Below are 21,211 nucleotides of genomic sequence, written 5' to 3' on the forward strand. Positions count from 1 at the left end.
TTCAGGTCTGTACCATTAAAATGATTTTTCTCCCAACTACAGCAAATTTTGGACTTTAATGCCAGGGCCAATATTTGATGAAAAGAAAAGTTCCCTGCCTATTTGCCACAGCTGTTTGCCCAGGGGCAGATTGCAAGGAGTTTGTGAGGACTCTCTATAGGGGGACTTACATGCCTTGGCTGATGGAAGGGAGAAGGGCCACCTGATCACTCGCTTCTTGCAGTGTGTTGGAGCAGGTGTCAGCTTTTCCTGGGAAAGCAGTGAAGGAGTGTGCTGCCTGCCTTGCCCATTGGTGGCTCTGCCCACGTGCCATTTGCACACCCCGAGAACGTTGGCTCGCGTCCTGCCTCAGTCAAAGACGGAGGTGGCAGGCTGCCAGCTGCCAGCAGGAGAGATGAGGGAGCACTGAGGGAAACAGAGAGAGAGAGAGAGCACCCCCCTCCCCCAGTATAGCAGCTGTCACTATTGTAGTAATTTGGTTTTGGGCCTAAGATAGTTCAGCAGCTGCGGAACTGGGAAATCCCAGACGTGGAAACAATTTAAAGTGGCAGCGTGTGATGAGTTTTCCAGCACACGTACTTCAGTCTAGGGCCGGGGCCCTAAATTGATCATCGGGGCTGTCTGTGAGCAGTTTTTTGTAGCCATTTTAAGGGACATTTTAAGGCAGAAGCTCTGACCTTGCTCCACCTTGACCGTATCAGGGCTCGGCTGGGATATTTTCGCCCAGAGCCCACCCCGACCATTTGACAAGCTCTGTGCTAGAACACTCCAATTAGGACAACCGGCTTTCCCCAGTCAGAACCGTTCCATAACAAAGGTGGACACTCAAGGAGGATTTCATATTTGCTATATCCTGAGGAGTAGCTTCAGCCGAGCACCCTGAATATGCCCTAGTCAGTAGTCGCCACCGTCCTGTGTGTTCTACCTCTCCAGTCCCGACCTCTCTCGGCTGCATTCTCCCATTTCCTCTTGCTTCCAGACATCTCTTCCCGGTGTCCCACCGACACTTCAAGCTTAACATGTCCGAAAACGAATTCTTCATCTTCTCACCCAAATTCTCCCCTCCCCCGACTTTCCCAACACGGTCGACAAATACCACCATCCTCCCTGTCTCGCAAGCCTGCAACCTGGGCATCATCCTCGACTCATCTCTCTCCCTTTCAGCCCACTTATCCGGTCGGTCACTAAATCCTGTCGTTTCCATCCTCTCTAGAATCAGCTCCTTCCCCTCCACCCAAGGGGCCACCTTTCTGGGCCAAACATCTATCATATCCTGCCTAAACTGCTGCATCAACCTCCCTTCCTCCAATCCATACTACACCCCGCTGCCCAGATTATTTTTCTGAAAATCATTCCGCTCACATTTCCCCACTCCTCAGAAACCTCCACTGGTTGTGCATTCATCTCCAAATCCTGTCTCCTCCAGGTAGCCTTCCCTGACTAACTTCTCTTCTCCCTACCCAATCTTCCCCTCTGCACTGCCTATGAATTAGCATTCATATCCTCTAATTATTTTTATATTCACCCCATCCAAATCCAGAGCATTTATGTATGCTTCCTCGATTTCCTCATTCCTCTCTTGCTTCCCCTTATCTGTAACTGATTTTATTGTCTGTCTCCCTTACTAGATTGTGAACTCCTTGTGGGCAGTAATCGTGTCTACCATACTCCTCCACGCGCTTAGTACGAGGCTGGGCACACAGTAAGCCATCAGTAAATCACATTGATTGATTGATCGATCTTTGGTTTTGCCTCACAAGAGGCCCCGGAGGCAGGTCTCGGGGATTTGCTTGCTGGTCCTTCACCAACAGGCCCAGCAGCCAGTTGAGGAATAAAGTAATTTGCTTCAGCTTCCTTCCAAAATACTAGCACCAGCTCTCCAAGAAAGCAAAATTTTCAGCATACAGAATTCACAGGCACCTTCTTTATAGAAGAAAGAGTCATAAATGTATTTAATATGTAGTAAGGCATCACATACAGAATCTTCTGTCTTAGCCTGAAGCATCAAAGTTTTAAACGGCAACAGGGAAACTGAAACAAAAGTCTGGACTAAAACAGCAGACTAATCTGAAATTTGTCTTAATTCATGCAGGGGTTCCCAACTTCCTGAACTATTGATTATCTCCACTTAATCGTTCCCATAGTGGCTCGCCCTTACGTAGCCTGCCTAGCTGCAAGCTGGAACCTGAGCTTAATTATCTTCGGAGTTAGGGCCAAGAGGAACTTTCTGTCTTCCTGACTCTCCAGCCGTTTCCTTCTGATCTCCCAATTCCTTCCCTAGAATTGGCTGATTGAGTCCACCTAGGGAATTGCAGGTCATGTAGACTAATCTCCTCAGAGAAGAGTCTCTTCTGGTATTAATGATTTTCTTCCAGGTAGGGAAGTTTGCCCCATGGCAGATAGTACTGAATTTCAACCATGCATTTGACCAGTTCTGGTGTCCTTAAAGGGTTCGAGTGGGCGGTCAGTGCTGAGCCCGGAAAATTCCGGGATATTAGTTTGCCATGACCCACGGCAGGAAGGGTTGCTGTCAGATAATGCCTTCTGTATTCATTGCGGACCAGAAAGTAAAGGTAGTAATCAAGTGAAAAAGACTCTGCCTCCTCTGAAGGTGCTTTTAAATTTAGTGAAGAACTATTTTATAAGTCTTTGAAAAGTAAAGTAGGCAATGTTCTTTCAAGATCAAGGGAGGTTTTTCTCTCCAAATCATTTAAACTGTATCTGAGAATTTTAAAGAGAGAATCTCTCTCCCCTCTAAGCCTATAAACTGTCTGTGGGTGGGGAATGTGTCTGCCAACTCTGTTGTATTGGACTCTCCCAAACACTTAGTACAGTGCTCTGCACATAGTAAGTGGTCAGTAAATACAAATGACTGACTAAATGGGAATTCAGAATAGGAACTTCATCCTCTTCCTGATCTCATTCTCCTCTGGCCGTTGATGAAAAATGATTCTGAAATACATGTAAATCAGAAGTAGATCTCAGATTTATTTGAATTGCAAGCCAGTTATTCTTCTAGACAGTTTCTGCTAATGTGGATTTTCCCAAACAACTAAGATTAATAATGACAAATTAGACATTTGATATCCAGGCAGGCTTTCACTGAAGTTCAAATCTAGTACTAATGGACCCATCCTACGTAGGAGGAGTGATGCTTTAAGTGTTTTGTACCACCTTTGAGTTACCCATAGGGAGTGCCTAGTAATACTGTTTAAAAATAAAAAATTTAGGAAATTAGATGTCAAATCAATTCCAGCCAAACATTATGTATTTTGAAATGTCACGATACTTTATTCGCCAGTCTCTGTGCAGAGTTTTCATATCTAATCCCGAGCACTGGCCAAAAAGGTTATTTGTGTAGCATAGTATCTCCCTAAAGTCTCCCTTGATTTCCAAGCCCCTTAAGATCGGAGATTTATATTGTGCTTGAACTTAAATTGCATTTTGGCTATATATGGCAAGCACCTTATTTCAGCTAAGTCCACATGGCATTGCCTCTGGAAACAGTTCAGAGTGAACGTTGATGTAGTCTTTGTCTGTTGGTGGGCATGTGGTTTTGGGTTGAGTTCAGGCTTTAATCCTGCATTTTGGTCCTTTATCTGGTGTCTGTGGACAAGAGGAGAGGGTCAGTCCCTGCTGCTGAGGTTCATTTCCTTAAAATGGCTGAAGCAGCAGCCAGTACATAGGGGCTGTTGGCCAGGACTCCCAGGACGTGGAAGGTAGTACGACGGCAATGATAACTAAAATAGGTCTTCACCTGCCGCAAGGGTTGGGGTCGAGGGGCTAAGAACCAGGAAGATCATTGTCGTTGGCCTCAACTTCCTGAGGCGAGTCGGTTGGCTGAGGAGCCGTGGCCTACAGATGAGAAAGAAAGGGGGGAAACGCAACTGCCTAGGTTTAGCAGTGGAGCTGCTCCCTGGCTCTTGATTTTCTTACTACTCTGGCAACAGAGGACTGATGAGAGAACTCCAAGTAGCCGCTCCATCTCTCTCCCACTGCCTCCATCTCTGGCAACGGAAGAAAAGGTGGACTAGTGGCAGTCTGTTTCCAGGGAAATGGCCACAGCCTAAGTGCAGGGGAAGCAGGTGAGTCGGAGGTAAGGGCAGAGCGGGGCTTCGAAGAATTAGGGCAGAGTTCCTAGGCAACGGGGCTAGCCCGCTCATCTCCTTGGCCTTGTCCTACGCCTGGTTTTGACTTGTTTCTCATGAAGCTGCTCCTCTCTTCTTGCTTTTTTAGTCTAACCTTATAGATGTTTTCTGCTACGTCTCTCAAAAATAGGACAGTAGCAGGTACTAGCTAGCTGGCGTTACGTGCGCGAGCCCAAGGAAAGAGGAGATTGGTAGAAATGCCGATAAGGAAATACTGGGGATTCCTTTGTCAGGATTAACCTGAAAAATTCATTCTGACAGCTGTAGGAGAATTTGAGTAAGCATGCCAAAAAAGCTTACAAAATCATAAGCGGCGAACCTCAGGGGCTGAACCCTCGGATCTAGAGAAGTCGATACACCGTAAGTTAAGGAAATGTGGTTTCCCATATGCATGGGCTCTCTTTAAGTTCCTTAAGAGGGATTTAGTAGCCCATGCCAAAATTGGAAAGTCGTTTGCTTAATTTCAAAATCTAGTTATAGGAGTGACCCAGTTATTGTGGAAATTTGAAAAATAAGATTTTCACGTGCGCCTGCTTCATTTGCTGATACTCCATTGTCACTCCGCTGGACTCCTAGCATGGCGTTAATGCAGATCGTGATAAAGTCCCTTTAGCGTGAGACCTTCTCTGTCGGTTGTATGTAAATGCTCTCTCGTGTTAAGCACTTTTGTCTGCTCTTTAAACATTTTTAAAGCGGAGAGCCGTGGACACCGTAACATCACGGCTCCTCTACGTTCTCTTGTTACAGCGATCCAGATAACTCTGGAGTTTCTCGGACTTTTTAATCTAAAAAAGATTGTCAGATTAACCGACCTTTCTTGTTCCCAGACTCTTCTAATAAGATATGGGGGAAAGTAATGATCAACTACTTACAAACTCTAAACAACCTGTCTTCAAGTTTATCACTTTTAAGCCAGATGGGTTTAGAATCCAAATCCAGTTGCCTTCATCATGGTTTCGTGCAGCTTTTTTTACTGTTGCCAGGCAAAGGTCACAGAAAGAAGATGGTGGTTTGGAAGTACTGTATTGGTTTTCCCAAGGCCTTTTTGCGTAAAGTCGATTGGGTAAGACGAATAGAGCAGCCAGTTAAACTCATTCCTTCTGTGATTATTTTCAAACTTCAAAGCACCTAGTTTTAACCTCTGGTTCAGTCCCATCTTACTAGACTTAAGTGGTTTTTGTTTTGTTTTTTCATGCAGGTTCTGCTCATTAATCACCACGAGTGTGGATCTGAAGAAGAGTTAATTACCTCTATTTTTTTGAGTATGTTTAACTTCAGATACACACAACGTAGTCTCCTTCCCCATTAGGTTCTTAGAAGGTAGTTATATTTTTTATAGTCTCCTTCTTGTGACTTTGATAGCTTTTATTCTTATCGATCACAGCTATTCCATACTTAATGGGCAACTGCATGCAAATCAGTTCATTTCAAACCTCCTGGAGGTCTTTCGCATGCCATACACGGAACCATGAGTGTGTATTTGTGGAGGTAACCATGTTCAAGACCGATTCGACCGTTTAGTTCCTTTCAGGAGAAACTGGGCTAGAGCTACCCTCCACTTGAGGGGAGCCACTAATTGAAGTGGGCTTGTTTTAGCGCACTTTGAGTTAAAATCCGTCCAGAAGGATTCAAGTTGGAAGTTCTTAATTGATAAGCGTTTGCTCCGTGGGCTCTATATTTCTCTAATAAAGTGGAAGCCGAATCGACCCGTATTGTGCCTTCTGCGTTCTAAAGTAAGGCAGGCTCATTATTTTATGCCCGATTAGTGAACGCCAGTCAGCATAGAAAATTCATGCCAGTGGAAAATTTCGAGATCAATTCATTTCTTTTCCTTGTAACTGAATATTGCAGTCAAATCAGTCGTACATATAAGTGTGTGATTTTTGTCTAGGGATGGAAAAAGGAGAGGATTTTGTCCGAGTACCCCGATGGCAAAATAATAATGGTCCTTCCTGAAGATCCAAAGTATGCACTGAAAAAGGTAAGTTACAGTCATCTTTCCCCAAAAGTAGATTGCCCATCTTCCCCGAGGGTTCGGTAAAAGTGGCCAGAGAAGAGGGTAGCGTGAAGTTAAGAGGGGAAACGCTTTTGCTCGTTTTTCCAGTCATTACTGAGTTTTTGAGGTAGATGGGGAAATAGGAAGACATTTCACAGCGGTTGGAAGGAGAATTCTAATGTTTCCAGACCGTCCTTACAAGCACAGGCAGCTGCAGAGCCGATTGGCCGCCGGGCCTCCACAAAAAGCCTTCGATCTCGGTGCCTCAGACCCAGGCAGGAGTCTGATGCTCGCTCATATTTTCACCAAACGCAGATCAGGTGGGAGGGGAAAGAGAGGAAGTGTCCCTGCCCTCCAGGTTAGGCAGGGCCCAAGGTAGCAGATTGCAGAGAGCCACTGCTAGTGGATTTTTCTTTTCATTCGATTGTATTTACCGAGTGCCTACTGTGTGCAGAGCTCTGTACGAAGCGCTCAGGAGAGTGCAGCACAACAATAACCGATGTGCGGTTGCAACATTTCGATTTATTTGGGAAAAAATTATGGAAATTATCTGTAGTAATTCTAATTTCGTTCAGAGATTCCATCCAAATTGAGAGCACTATTTTATTCCGGTCATGCAGGGTTAATTCTAGGCTGTTTATTGGGTTTTTTGGGTTGTTTTGTTTCCCACACATCAGTGTATCTCAAGGTGGTTCGAGAGCGATTTCCATGTCATGGCTGTCACAGAGCCTTGATGATCGCTTCCTTGGTTGCTTATACCCTGCCAAGGGCTCCCTATGCGATGTTTAGATTGCCTAGCCGCTGGGTGCTGCCATTCCCCGATAGCAGCTGGAGGTTAATAATCTTCTGTTAAAGGTTAATAATCATGGCTAATAATCCCATGTCTCTCTTCGGTGGAGGAGAGAGTCTGAGAGCATGAAATCCATGAGGTCTTTTGGCTTTTGCTCCTTACATCATCACCTCAGACTAAATATTTGAAGACAGATCATTTATTTCTCCAAGCCCTTAAGTGGGTACTTGGAAATAGTGAACTGATTTATCCAATAAGATATACCCGTTGAGATTGGAATTATGGAGCAGTGTTGATTTAAGCCCGTAAAAAAATGATCTCCCATAGATATGTTTGCCTGCTTAAAATGAAATTATTTACCCATATGTCACCTGAAGGGAGAACTCCTTGATTCAATTTTTGAAAGAAAAAAGCCTGCTTTAGTTGCCCCTGCTTACCATTAGTTGAATCCCAATTTTTTGCACTCAGACATGAAGTTCTCTGAAATTGGGCTGAGCCTTTTTGTTTTAAATTGGAACAGTGTTTAAAGATCTTTAGGGGAAAATCCAGACTGGTTTGGCAAATGGCAAAATATCTGCTCTCCTAATTTTTCTCTCTTATGCCATCCCAATATCACCTGTGATGAAGAGTCAGTCTGGAGTTTAATCGAAATGGTTACTTCACTATTTGTAACTAAATGTGACAGAAAAAGGAGTCCATCACCCAGAAAAAGAAATATATTGCAAGAAGTAATTATGGAGCGCCGATCTTCTCTCCACTGTCGCCGCTGGGGGTAGAGAATTATTACTTGTGGAAGATTATTTCTTGTACATTAATGGAAAATTCTGATTTGCTCTTGGTTTGCCAGGTGGAAGAGATTAGAGAGATGGTAGATAATGACTTGGGATTCCAACAGGCTCCTCTCATGTGTGCCTCCAGGACGAAGACCCTGCTCTTCATCTCTAATGACAAAAAAGTAGTTGGCTGCTTAATTGCAGAACATATCCAGTGGGTAAGTAATGCTTTGTAATTCAGTGTCCAGGGGGCTCTGTCATCCACCTTCATTTAAATTAAATAATTCAAGTAATAATAATAATGGTACGTGTTAAGTGCTTGCTGTGTGCCAAGCACTGTACTAAATCCAGGGGTAGATAGAAGTTAATCAAGTCAAACACAGTCCCTGAGGCTCCCGTTCTAAGTAGGAGAGAGAACAGGTATTGAGTCCCCATTTTACAGATGAGGAAGATGAGGCTTATCTTGGTGGTCCAAGGTCACCCAGCAGGCAAGTGGAAGAGCTGGGATCAGAACCCAGGTCCTCTGTCTCCCAGGCCCACGCTCTTTCCACACGCTGTGTGACTGTGGGCAAGTCACTTAACTTCTCTGTGCCTCAGTTCCCTCATCTGTAAAATGGGGATTAAGACTGTGAGCCCCACGTGGGACAACCTGATTCCCCTATGTTTACCCCAGCGCTTAGAACAGTGCTCTGCACATAGTAAGCGCTCAACAAATACCAACATTATTATTATTATTTCCACTGGGCCAGGCGGCTCTCGTGGGCAGGGAATGTGTCTACCAACTCTGTTCACTCATTCATGCATTCAGTCGTATTTATTATGCTCGGAAAGTATAGTTCAGCAACAAAGACCATCCCTACCCAACAACAGGCTCACAGTCTAGAAGGGGGGATTGTATTGCACTCTCCCAAGTGCTGAGTGCTCTAGACATAGTGAGCGCTCAATAAATACAATTGATCGATTCTCAAGACAGCCCGTTTCATTGTAAAATAACTACGCAAACATTCTAGTTCTGCTGCAAGACAGTTCCACTCTATGTTTAGCTTGCTTTCACCGTTTTTATCCTGATTTGGTCTTGTCTGTGAATACGTTACTCTGTGGCTTCGAGAGGCCACATACTTTTCCTCCAGTTCCAACAGAGCTGTCCTGGAGATACGTCACTGGCCTCAGGGCACAGAGAAGCAATTCCCCCTGCTCAGCTACTGCTGATTCCTTCACCGCTTTGTGTTTACCTGTTGGGGTCTCATCCGCCCATGTCCAAGCTGAGAGACCCACAAGGGTGACTGGAAAGGAGAACGCTTGGGTGCCTGGGCGTTCCCTGGGTCGGAAAATCGCTTTCCAGAAGGGGGGCGTCCGCCACCCCGACATCACCACCACCGTCACCTTGACTTTTCTGCCAGGCCCTAATGGGAAAGCTTTCAGCCAGCCAGATCCTGTTTCTGGAGGAGTCATGTCCCTCCATACCCTGGCATATTTCCAGTGTAGCTCGTCTCTTCCCAGCAAGCTGGGGTCCTTTTTCACCTTCCTGAATCACCCACCTTTCCCTGATGAGTTCTTCAACTGATTTTAATATTACATTTGGTGAAATAAATAGTATTTCTTGATAAAGTGTAATTAGGAATGAAAAGAAATCCATTTCAAACTGCCCTGCCCTAGCTTAGACTCCTAGCTTAGGTTGAATGTGGATTCAAGTGTATGATCCTGTCTCTTACACCCCAGGGCTCTAATGTCCTGCTGTAAGAAGTTCAGGGTGATCACGTAGTCAGCACGCTTTTGGTTTGTCTCCCCCATGACCGCCATGTGAGCTCACTTTGGGCGGGGAATGTGTCTGTCACCTCTGTCAAGTATTGTACTCTTGCCAAAAGCTCAATAGTACGGCGATCTGCACACAGTAGGCACTCAATAAGTACGACGGATCGACTGGTTGATCGATTGTCCAGAAGGAAACGTTTAACACCTCGGGCAGGTTCCTCGTCGTCCTGCCACTTGCCTTAGCCTGAAACCATCTTTCCATGTTTATCAAAGTTCCTCTGAGGGAGGCTTTCCCTGCATCGAGGGTATTTTTTAAATAGGAGCTAGCCTCAAGTCGTGTACCTTACCTAGAATGAGGATCATCTTACGCCATGGACCTCTGTCAGGGAACTTGATTCTCACCCAGCTCTCCGAACCGTCCGCTCGTTGTGGGCAGGGAGCTTGTCTGTTTTTTGTTGTATTGTACCCTCCCACGCGCCTAGCACAGGGCTTTGCACCCAGTAAGCGCTCAAAAAATACAATTGACCGACTCTTCAAATCAATGTCCGAATTTCTTGGCCACAGAATTAATCTGTCTTTTGTCCCCCTCAAACTTTTAGGCTCTGACTTCCCACAGTCCATGTGTAAAAGCGGTGTAAAATGGCCGTCACGGTGCTGTGCCAAGAGAGCTAAGAACAGCAAGGGCTTGGGGAGAGCTCAAGAGTTTTGGAGGTCTAAGCACAGATCCTTTCGGGTCTAGTCTCCCTGGATCAGTACTGGTCCTGAGCCAAATCTCCCCATCCTGGATAAACTGAACAACTCGTTAATCTTTGCATTTTGATCCTTTAGGGATATCGAGTAATAGAAGAGAAGATTCCCGATATCAACACAGAAAAAGAGAAAGTCATCTTTGAGCGGCAGAAGGCCTGGTGCTGCTCCACATCTCCCGAGCCTGCAATCTGTGGGATTAGTCGGATCTGGGTATTCAGCATGATGCGTCGGAAGAAAATTGCCTCTCGGATGATTGAATGCCTAAGGTAATTTTGAAATAAGACCATTAAAGCTGTGGTTTAATTTTAATAATTGGAGATTTCAGCACTTCAAATCATATAGGTGTGTGTGTGTGGCGGGGGGGATCGACTGTATTCTTAAGAACTAAATGGGTTTGACATCAAAATGAGGCTTCTCCAATGTTCTTAGCTTCAGAAAGCATAAGCTTAGGGAACAGTTGCGAGGTACTCAGAAATGGCATGATAAGCCATCCGGCTTGACGCACCGTTGCCCCTGAAAATTTACAGTTGCCTCATCTTCTCCCATTATACTTGGCACATTTGTATTCTTTTTCCCAGCACTTAATTCAGTGTTCTAGGCAAAGTAATAATAATAATGGTACTTGTGGTATGTATTAAGCACTTGGTAGATGCCAAGCACTGTACTAGGCACTGGGGTAGAGACAAGGTAATTGGGTTGGACAGAGTCCCTGTCCCACATTGGGATCACAGTCTTAATCCCCATTTGACAGATGAGGTAACTGAGGCACAGAGAATTAAAGCAACTTACCCAAGGTCACGCAGCAGACCGGTGGGGGAGGTGGGATTAGAACCCAGGACTATTCCTGCACACCCTCAGTCTTGATCCCCAGAAGCGAAGCTGGGATCAGTCGGTGTGCTAGGTCCTGGACCCCTATCTGATGCAGACAGTTTTGTTAAATTAACTTGGAGGATTGTCAAAATCCTGATTTTCCCCACGAATAGCCAGGAGACTTGGAAGGTTGAGAGATCTGACCGGGGCCTTGCTCTTGACCCCGTGTGAGACTTTTAAGCAGCCATGAAAGGGGGACTCAACGATATAATATTTGTAAGCAGTAATACGGGTCTGGGAGTCAGAGGAGTCGGTCACGGTTCTAATCCCGGGCTCTAATAATAATAATAACAATGTTGGTATTTGTTAAGCGCTTACTATGTGCAGAGCACTGTTCTAAGCGCTGGGGTAGACACAGGGGAATCAGGTTGTCCCACGTGGGGCTCACAGTCTTCATCCTCATTTTACAGATGAGGTAACTGAGGCACAGAGAAGTGAAGTGACTTGCCCACAGTCACACAGCTGACAAGTGGCAGAGCTGGGATTCGAACTCATGAGCTCTGACTCCAAAGCCCAGGCTCTTTCCACTGAGCCACGCTGGCTCTGCCAGTTGATATGTGAATCTTGGGCAAGTTACTTCACTTCTCTGTGCCTGTCTCTCCAAGTGTAAAATGGGGTTTCAAAACCTGTTCTCTCTCCTACTGAGACTGAGCCCCAGCCCTTAGTACAGTATTTGACATACAGTAAAAAAAACCAAAGAGAAAGAAATATCCAGACTCAGAAGGTTGGAGTTGAGAAAAATGGGAAAATTTACCCTTCTTTGCCTATCTTCATCCTTAACAGTTGTAATAAGTGTTTATTAAGCAGGACACTATACTGAGCGCTGGGTAAAAGGGCACAGATGGGAATTAGACGTGAACCCTGTCCCTTGGAGGGGTTCAAGGTCTGTGGATCAAGATGGGATGGGGTCGGGGACCGGGAGGACTGGAGACAGACACATCAGGAGCGGTGTAACACTAAAACGGTAAAAACAGCATAAAGGGCAAATACAAATGCACAATGAAATCATTAAGGTGATTTAAAAAAACTTGTTCGGTTTGCTTAAGAGTAGTGGGTGGGATGAGGAGATACATAAAACGGGGTGAGTTAGAAGAGAGTCTTCAGTCGTGAGGAGGCTTCTGCCTGAGAGTAATCGTAGTGGTTACTGGGTATTGACGCTAATAAGCACGTGACAAATACTGAACAAGTGACACAAATAGGGAGGAGGCCGAGATGGGGGAAAGAGACAGAGTAATGACAGAGCAGTCAAAATGAATGTACAACTGAATAAACATCCATGTGCACCTGAATAGATACATACATGAACAGGTACATAAACAGTAGAGATGTCTAATGGGGGCTGGAAACTAATTGGGAAGGCTTGTTGAAGGAGGTGGGATTGCAGAAGGGATTTGAAGAAGGGGAGAGCGGTGGTCCGATGGGTTTGGGGAGGGGGGTATTAGCCTGGACAGCAGTGTGTGTGAGGGGATGGACGTGGAGACTCGATAAAGAGGTGCAGAAGGAAACGGGAAGCCACCGTAGGGTCTTGAAAAATGGAAAGCTATGTTGGGCAAGGTCAGGGCTCAAAGGTAGATTTGGGAAGTCGTCTTTGGGGAGATGGTAGCTGAAGCCATATGAGCGAATGAGCTCCCTGAGAGGGTGAGTGTAATGAGGATAATCTGCGGTATTAGTTAAGTGCTTACTCTACGCCATGCGCCGAACTAAGCGCTGGGGTGGATACAAGCAAAGGAGTGAGGAGATCAGGGGACCCCAGACATTGGTGGAAAACTTGGCAACCATTATAGCCTCGTTTTAAAATGGAGCCCAATAAAATAAGCATTTGTAATATTTTGTGGGAAACAGATTGAATTGCCCAATGATTATTTTGATCCAGTTGTCTAAGCTGTGACTTTTTTAAAAAAAGAATGTGAAATAACGTGATTCTTGTCTACCCTTTCTTTTTTTCTTAAAAAAAAAAAACCCAACAGGAGCAACTTTATATATGGTTCCTATTTAAGTAAGGAAGAAATTGCTTTTTCTGACCCTACACCAGATGGAAAACTCTTTGCAACACAATACTGTGGCACCGGCCAGTTTTTGGTATACAATTTCATTAACGGACAAAATGTCACCTAAAGTGGAATTCTTCCCCAGAGGGACCCGAAGACACTCGCAAGACACGGATAGGTGGCTGATTTTGACCAGGAACCAGGGCCATTTTTCTTATAGCGAACTCAGGACTGGAAGGAACCGAGAGGTTGTTCCATTTTAATAACATTGGAATCAATGCTGTTATAGCCGAATTTTGTTTTGTTTTTTAAAAGAAGATATTTTGTTTACAGAAGTTTATGATGGATGTATTTTATCTAGAGTTATTTAGACATGTTTACATGCAGCAGGTAATTGTTCATAGTGGACTGTAAACAAATGCAAAGACTCCGGTCTCAGTTGATGAGTATCTGTTGAAGTTCTTTAAATGGAGATATGCCAGCGTGGCTGGGGACGGAATCGTTTGGCAGTGCACCGCCCGTGCTGGTTTTCGCGAGCCAGCGCGTCAGCTTCAAGCGGTCACTCTTCTCTGGAGAGAAAGTCAGCCCCGAATGGGTGGGTTAGAGGGGACAGTATTGGGGGGGAATACACCAGGGTGGTCTTCCCGAGAGCCTCTGGAGCTATTCAGCAGGCCTGTGCCTGCTCGAGGCAGGAGGGAGCAAACAAGTGCAGGCCATTTGTTTCCTCCTCTCTCCCACTTCCTTTCTCCCTCCTTGCTGGGGAAGGGAGGGGGCCGAAGGAGGGCGGGACCACTGCCGGAGAGCTGCAGTTGGCTGGGATTCTGGAAATCCTGGGAGCCTGGCAGCAGAATTCGGCAGCCCCTCTTCGGCCGGAGTCCCGCCCACAAGAAGGAAGAACCCAGGTGGAAATGTTGTCAAGGCCAGGGTTGTCTGGCAGCAGGCCCTCCTGAAAGGCTTTAAAAGCGCGCCGGCCTGAAGAGGGTTTTAAGCTAAACTTGAATTACCTGTGTTTGCTGTATCTTTTTTTTTTCCAGAAATGCTGCACTGAGTATATCCCTTCATTAAGGGACTTCACTTTGATACTTGTCTATCCTTCATAATGCCCTCCACTTTTAAAGGGTTTATTTGTCGAAATACTGCTGTGGCCTTTCTTGATCTGTATATACTGTAGAATAAAAGAATAAAGGACTTGATAGTTTTTCTAAGCGATAATGTATTTTTGTTGACGTAGCGCGAAGGGGTCTTTGGAGGCCATCTGTAAAGGGGAAGACTGTACCTGTGCGGGTGACTGCCTAGGGGCTCCTCCCCACCCCAAAACGTTTCCCTCGTCTCTCTCCTGACCCCGGCGAGCCCAAGCTCCGACTTTGGTTGGTTAGAGGGCTAAACGTGTCTCCTGCCCTGCTTTCATTTCTTCAACCAGAGTAGAGATTGGATGAGTAACCTGCTGATTCTGAGGTAGACAGCTTTAATTTCCCCACCTGAATATGTCCACTTGTTTGCCACTAAGAGCCCTGCCTTTAAGGTCAGGCCTACAGAGGAGGATTAATGGAGGAAAGAGGTGATCCTACGATGTGGGAGAATCTGCACTCAGGTCTAGTAATAGTACGTATTGAAGCAATCAATCGGTGGTACTTATTGAGCGCTTACTGTGTGCAGAGCACTGTATTGAGCGCTTGAGAGAGGGCAGGGCACTTGAGTTGGTAGAACCCTTTCCTGCCCTCGTGAAGCAAGGATCTCTTTGGCTGCTGCTGGTGCCGCTGCCAAAGACCCTCATCAGGCCGCTATCCTCGGCCAGCCAGAGGGCCCTGCTCTCCGTATCCTTCCAAGCAAATCCTCGCTTACGAAGGGAGCCTCCTCTCCCTAACCTGAAGCCTAAAGCTTCGGCTGCCCTTCCTGCTGCAGCTTCAGAAGCAGTGCGGCCTAGTGGAAAGAGCACGGGCCCAGAAGCCAGAGGGCCTGGATTCTAATCCCAGCTCTGCTGCTCGCTTGCTGTGTGACCCTGGACAAGTCACGTAACTTCTCTGTACCTCCCTCACCTCAACTGTAAAATGGGGATTAGACTGATTTAGGAACAGTCAACAATGAGGCCGAGTCGGGACCATTGGATGGCTCAAAGCTCATCGTGCAGTAGAAATTTAAGATTGTTTTTTCCCCAGGTGCATTTCACTATCTAGAAGAGTTCTAAATTTGAAATTTCCTGTGCATTCTCTCTTCCAGATTGAAGATGATTCCACTGACGGTTCTCCCTCCTACCTAAGACCGTGAGCCCCATGTGGGACAGGGACTGTGTCCAACCTAATTGACTTGTACCTACCCTAGTGCTTAGAACAGTGTTTGACACATTGAGTGCTTAACAAGTAATAATAATAATGGTATTTAAGCGCTTATGTGCCAAGCACTGTTCTAAGCACTGGGGTAGATATAAATCAGGTTCTCCCACGTGGGGCTTAAAGTCTTCATCCCCATTTTACAGATGAGGTACCAGGCCCAGAGAAGTTAAGCAGCTTGCCCAAAATCACAGAGCAGACAAGTGGTGGAGCCGGGATTAGACCCCGCGTCCTCCGATTCCCAAGTCCGTGCTCTTTCTACTCAGCCACGCTGCTTCTCTGTGCCATCAAGTACCATGAAGCGAGCAAGCCAACCTTCTAAAGTATACGTTGCAACCAAAAAGCTGGCTGCTCTCAGGCTGCCTCAGAGCTGCAGTTGAGATCCGTCAGGCCCTTGGCCAAAACGGGGTTCCGACTTAAGATCCTGTGAGTTCATACCCCTGCCCCCCAGAAAAGCCCTGAGTCGCGGAACCAGGGAAAAGCTAGTTTCTTCATCATCATAATAGTAATAATAAATTTAAGCACTCACTATATGCCAGACACTGTACTAAGCTCTGAATAGATACAAGTTAATCGAGTTGGACACCGTCCCTGTGGCAGGTGAGGCTCACACTCTTAATCCCCATTTTACAGAGGAGGAGACTGAGGCCCAGTGAAGCGACTTGCCCAAGATCACACAGCAGATAAGTGGCAGAGTTGGGATTAGAACCCAGGTCCTGACTCTGAGGCCCGTGCTTTATCCACAAGGCCACGCTCCTTCAGATCTGCTTAATTGAGGTCTACCTCTGGGACTAGAACAGAGTTGGACATAAATGGGTTTGCTAAGACTCAACACCCAGTTTTATGTCATCTTGGAAACCGTTTCTCACATTCGATCTGGGGGATCCCGAAAGACCAGGAGCAGATGGGGTCTGATACGCCGAGTCCAACCAAGATAGACCTGCAAATCTACGAGCATCCGGTCTGAAAAATGACCCTGCTAGTTGCAACCAAAAGTTAGCATTTGGCAGTGTGGATGGGACTGGTTTGTTGTTTTTTTGGCTTTTGGTCTCGCCCAACTGAATAACATTTCACTCTCAGTCGAATCATCTTCAATCTGGAAGAGAGAATGCGCAGGAAATTTCAAATTTTCGACACGCGCTTCCTGATAGCGAAATGCGCCTGGGGAGAAAACAATCCCAAATTTTTACTGCACGATGAGCTGTGAGCCATCCAATGGTCCCGACTCGCCCATATTGTTGACTGTTCCTAAGTCAGTCTAATGCCAAAAGAGGGCATTGTCAGGAAGGGGAGAGAGCCAAAAAAGCAGTGGGGGGGGGGGGGGGGGGGGGAGGACTGGCGGTCACAATACTGCAGAACGTTCTCCTTCCTCCTTGAAGACGCCTGAAAAGACCAGTGCAAAATCGACACATTTGTTAACAGGTAAGGAAAGGTCCACAGACTAGTGCTGCAGAGGCCAAGCCTCATGAACCGAAGAGCCGCAAACCAGAAACATAACGTGGCCGAGAACCACAGATCAATAACAAGAAGAATCATGGTATTTCTTAAACGAAGTATTTGTACGAAGTGCTGGGGTGGAGAAAAGCAAACTGGGTTGGACCCAGTCCCTGTCCCCCTTGGGCCTCGCACTCTCAATCCCCGTTTTACAGATGAGGAGCCTGAGGCCCAGAGAAGTGAGGGGACTTGCCCCAGGGCACTAAGCAAACGTGGCAGAGCTGGGATTCGAACCCATCCAAGGGTGACCAAATGAGGGGCGGAGGGGAAGTGGTGAATGACAGAGGCCCATCTGTCTTCCCCTCTAGACTGTAAGCTCGTTGTGAGCAGGGAACGTGTCAACCGCCTCTGTCGTACCCTCCCAAGCGCTTAGTACAGTGCTCTGCACACAGTAGGTGCTCAATAAATACCACTGATTGATTGACTGGTCTTTGGGGTGTGGGGAGGAATGGCAGCAGGAAGTATGGCAGTTGGCGGTGGAGCCGGGTACCACAGACCCCCTAGATTCAATTCAATTGTATTTACTGAGCTCTTACTGTGTGCAAAGCACTGTACTAAGTGCTCTGGGAGAGTACAATACAACAATATCAGGAGCCGGGAGGTGCTGCCAACAGAAGGCCCCCACTGCTAAAATAAAGAAAGAGCCAATGAGGCCCACGAGCCACAGTTTGGCCACCTCTGGGCTGCTGGGTTTATCCCTCATCAGACCTGTTCCTGCTTCTACTTTCTTATGGGAAGCAGCATGGCCTAGTGGAAAGAACACGGGACTGGGAGTCAGAGGACCTGGGTTCTAAACCACCCAGCTGCTGTGTCCGGGGGCAAATTTCTTAAATTTTTCTGTGCTTGTTTCATCTCCTGTGAAATGGAGAGAAGCAGCGTGGCTCAGTGGAAAGAGCACGGGCTTGGGAGTCAGAGGTCATGCGTTTGAATCCCGGCTCTGCCACCTGGCAGCTGTGTGACTGTGGGCAAGTCACTTAACTTCTCTGTGCCTCAGTTACCTCATCTGTAAAATGGGGATTACGACTGTGAGCCTCATGTGGGACAACCTGCTTACCCTGTATACCCCAGCGCTTAGAACAGTGCTCTGCACATAGTAAGTGCTTAACAAATACCAACATTATTAAATTAATTCAATCGCATTTATTGAGGGCTTCCAGAGCACTCTACTAAACGGTTGGGAGAGTACAATACAGCAATCAACGGTCCCATTCCCTGCCCACAAGGGGCTCACAATCTGGAGTGGAGGAGACACGCATCAATACAAATAAATATTAACATTAAGTGGTGTGGGAGGGGGAAGAGCAGAGGGAGCAAGTCAAGGCGACGCAGAAGGGAGTGGGAGGTGAGGAAAAGTCCTCCCTCCTATTTAGACTGAACCCCTAGGAGAGCAGCTCTTGACCCACTTCCCACGCACAGCACTTTATAGCAGGCCAAATTGGAGTGGCAGAATTATCAGAAATGGAACAAGTTCAGGGGAGAGCCCAAATCATCGAGGAGATTTGGTGAACTGGCCTATTTAGAACTGAAAAGATCAGTTCTCCAATTTAGAAAGACACAGGCACACCATGACATGATTGGGGTCTACTAAATCATGAAGGATGTGGACGTGGTGAACGAGGAGTTGGGGCTCACCAAATTCCACAGCACCAAGTCCGTCCATTCGAGCCCCAAGATGGATGGTTCAGAGGGTTCAAAGGAAATGCAGGCAGGAAACACGCAAAGGTTCGAAGAGATATCGACTAATTCAGCTTAGGAGGTTATTGGCAGGATAAGGAAGGGAGGCCTTTCCATAAAGGCCAGGTAACTTTTCCTCAAGTGTCTCTGATGCCATAGCTGGAGGCAGGACACCAGGTTGGAGGCTCTATTACTACGAGAAGCACCACAGCTCAGGGGAAAGAGCCCGGGTTTGGGAATCAGAGGTCATGGGTTCTAATCCCCTTCCGCCGCTTGTCAACCGTGTGACTTTGGGCCAGTCACTTGACTTCTCTGGGCCTCAGTTCCCTCATCTGTAAAATGGGGATCGAGACTGTGAGCCCCACGTGGGACAGGGACTGTGTCCAAGCCGATCTGCTTGTATCCACCCCAGAGCTTAGACAGTGCCTGGCACATAGTTAAGTGAATAACAAATACCGTAATTATTATTATTATTACTATGACAAAAGTTTTTACCTTATATCATGAAGGACATTTCTGAGTTTTGGTGGCTAGGTATGGCTGTTGCAATAGAGAACGGTTTGTGTTAAAATCAATTTGGCTACAAGTTGTAAATAAGCTCCCTTGGGGGAAAGGAGGAAAAGTTAAAACCGCTATTTTTTTTTTTAGTAAAATCTTGATTCCAGCGCCAGAAAGGTGACCGCAAAGAAAAGACAGACTCCCTGTTAAATGGCAATTTAATTCACTCAACCAAATAAAATGAAAGTACATTATAAAATACCGCAGCCACAGCTTCAGACAACTTTAATCATAAACAATAAAATGTGAGGTAGGCTAGTGAAATTCACCAAGTTTTGGTTAGGAAAATCTTCGAGTAAGAAAGTAACAACTCTGCTCCCCTTTCCAAAAAACCACATAAAGCAATTACATAAGTTACCACGAAAACATCTGGATACAAAGATTTTTCATTTGATTTTTAGTTTACATTCAGTATAACCTGTGAACTGTCAGAACGTGCCAAGATTCCACATGTCTACAGGTCAAGTTTTATGCTGGCCTATTTAATACATTCACATCACGTTAATTTCCTTAGAGATGGCAAGGCTTATAACTAACCATAATCAAGATAACTATAAGACAGTTAACAAACCATGGCCTCCTATCCTTGTGCAATTTTATCCTCAAAACAAAAGTACCCATGAATCGCTCAGGAATTCCCATTAAAGACTCAAGACTCAGCAGGGGTTTAGCTACGGCATCGCGGACGTGATTTGGGGGGAAAGTCGGGAAAGTCTGAGAAAGATCGATCTGTGGGTGGTGAATGGATTTCTAGAGGGAAGAAAAGGCTAAGGATGTTGTTAAACGGACAGATGTATAGGAAGGTAACCATTTTGCGGTTCCTCCCGGCAGCCTGGTCCTGCTGTTGGCCAGTCTTCTAAGCCGAATGGACCGGCGTGGCTCAGTGGAAGGAGCATGGGCTTGGGAGTCAGAGGTCATGGGTTCAAATCCCAGCTCAGCCACTTGTCATCTGAGTGACAACTTCTCTGGGCCTCAGTTACCTCATCTGTAAAATGGGGATTAAGACTGGGAGCCCCACATGGGACAATTGTATCCTCCCCAGCCCTCAGGACAGTGCAGTGCTCAGAGTAAGAGCTTAACAGACGCCATTATTATTATGCTTTTGCCCAAGCTCTGATGAAAGAGAGTCTAAGGCCAAGAGGCCAAGTGGGACTTCAGATTTTCTCCGACTCCGATGCGTGGGATTTAACTTTGGTTTGATTCTGGTTCCTCCCCGTCACAGGTTCAATAGCAACTCGGTCGATCAAACAGACCAAAAAGCAATCGCTGCTTCAGCTTGTCAGACCCCCCCCCCCCCCGACCCCTGCCGAGAAGCCTTCATCACGTTGGACTGCGCCAAAGTAACCTGTCCCTTGGGTCTTTTTGTTTCAAATAAAAAGTAACATTACCTTGCCATATTGCACCAATGAGAGTTCATTTTGGCAGCAACAAACTCAACCAGCAGCCCTGGCACCTTCGCAATCCATTCGCAGCGAACTAAAAAAAGCTCCCAAACTCTTTATCTTGGGTCAGAAATTCTGTGCCAAGAGGATTCGGAAAGACAAGGTAAGGCAATTCCTCTTTGAAGGACAGTTAGAGCGATCACCTGTTCCCACAAAATTATTCTTTCGGACTGCTGTTACGTTTACAGCATTTAGTTAGCATTTTTCCTTCAGCTTCCCACAGATCCATTAGGTTTTTCACTAGCTGTAAACGGCTCATTATCACGTGCTAACAGGGAGTTGCTGGAAATGCAGGCTCAGGGGGGTTCTTTGTAAATATAGTCTCAGCAACCTAATTGCACAAATACTCTTTTTTTTAAAAAAATTTTACCAGGTTCCTAAACAGGCTGTAGGTTGTGGGGGTGATGGGTGAGGGGGTGGACTGGCAAATACAGACCTAATTAAACCTAAGCCGCTATTTTAAATGCTTTCATCCTCTAGCTCCATCACTCAAGGGTCTTTATGACCAATTAACATCTAATGGATTCAGTTTATTCCGGGTGACAGAATGGCGATCCTTATAAGATTAAAAGAGCACCAGTTAACCTGCTGGTATGAGTTCCAGCACACACACAGACACACACACACCAACAACCCCCTCCCCCCCCCC

At 46.2% G+C, this 21,211-nt stretch overlaps 1 protein-coding gene across 3 annotated transcripts in view; it reads left to right on the forward strand.

The window, feature by feature from the left end:
* ESCO1 (establishment of sister chromatid cohesion N-acetyltransferase 1) overlaps positions 1–14,274 on the forward strand; it is a 58,990-nt gene extending 44,716 nt beyond the window's left edge. For 2 of the 3 annotated variants that reach the window (XM_029069020.2, XM_029069019.2), the window contains exons 8-11: positions 6,040–6,129; positions 7,782–7,925; positions 10,288–10,475; positions 13,047–14,274. In XM_029069020.2, coding sequence (XP_028924853.1) covers positions 6,040–6,129; positions 7,782–7,925; positions 10,288–10,475; positions 13,047–13,194 — 570 coding nt within the window. In that variant the 3' untranslated portion in view covers positions 13,195–14,274. Of the gene's footprint in view, positions 1–5,346; positions 5,469–6,039; positions 6,130–7,781; positions 7,926–10,287; positions 10,476–13,046 lie in introns of those variants that run through there. The other variant, XM_029069022.2, reaches the window with a different exon arrangement.
* The last annotated feature ends 6,937 nt before the right edge of the window (positions 14,275–21,211 follow it).

The sequence above is a fragment of the Ornithorhynchus anatinus genome, chromosome 7 (genome assembly GCF_004115215.2).
Source record: "Ornithorhynchus anatinus isolate Pmale09 chromosome 7, mOrnAna1.pri.v4, whole genome shotgun sequence".
In the NCBI taxonomy this organism is placed as follows: domain Eukaryota; kingdom Metazoa; phylum Chordata; class Mammalia; order Monotremata; family Ornithorhynchidae; genus Ornithorhynchus; species Ornithorhynchus anatinus.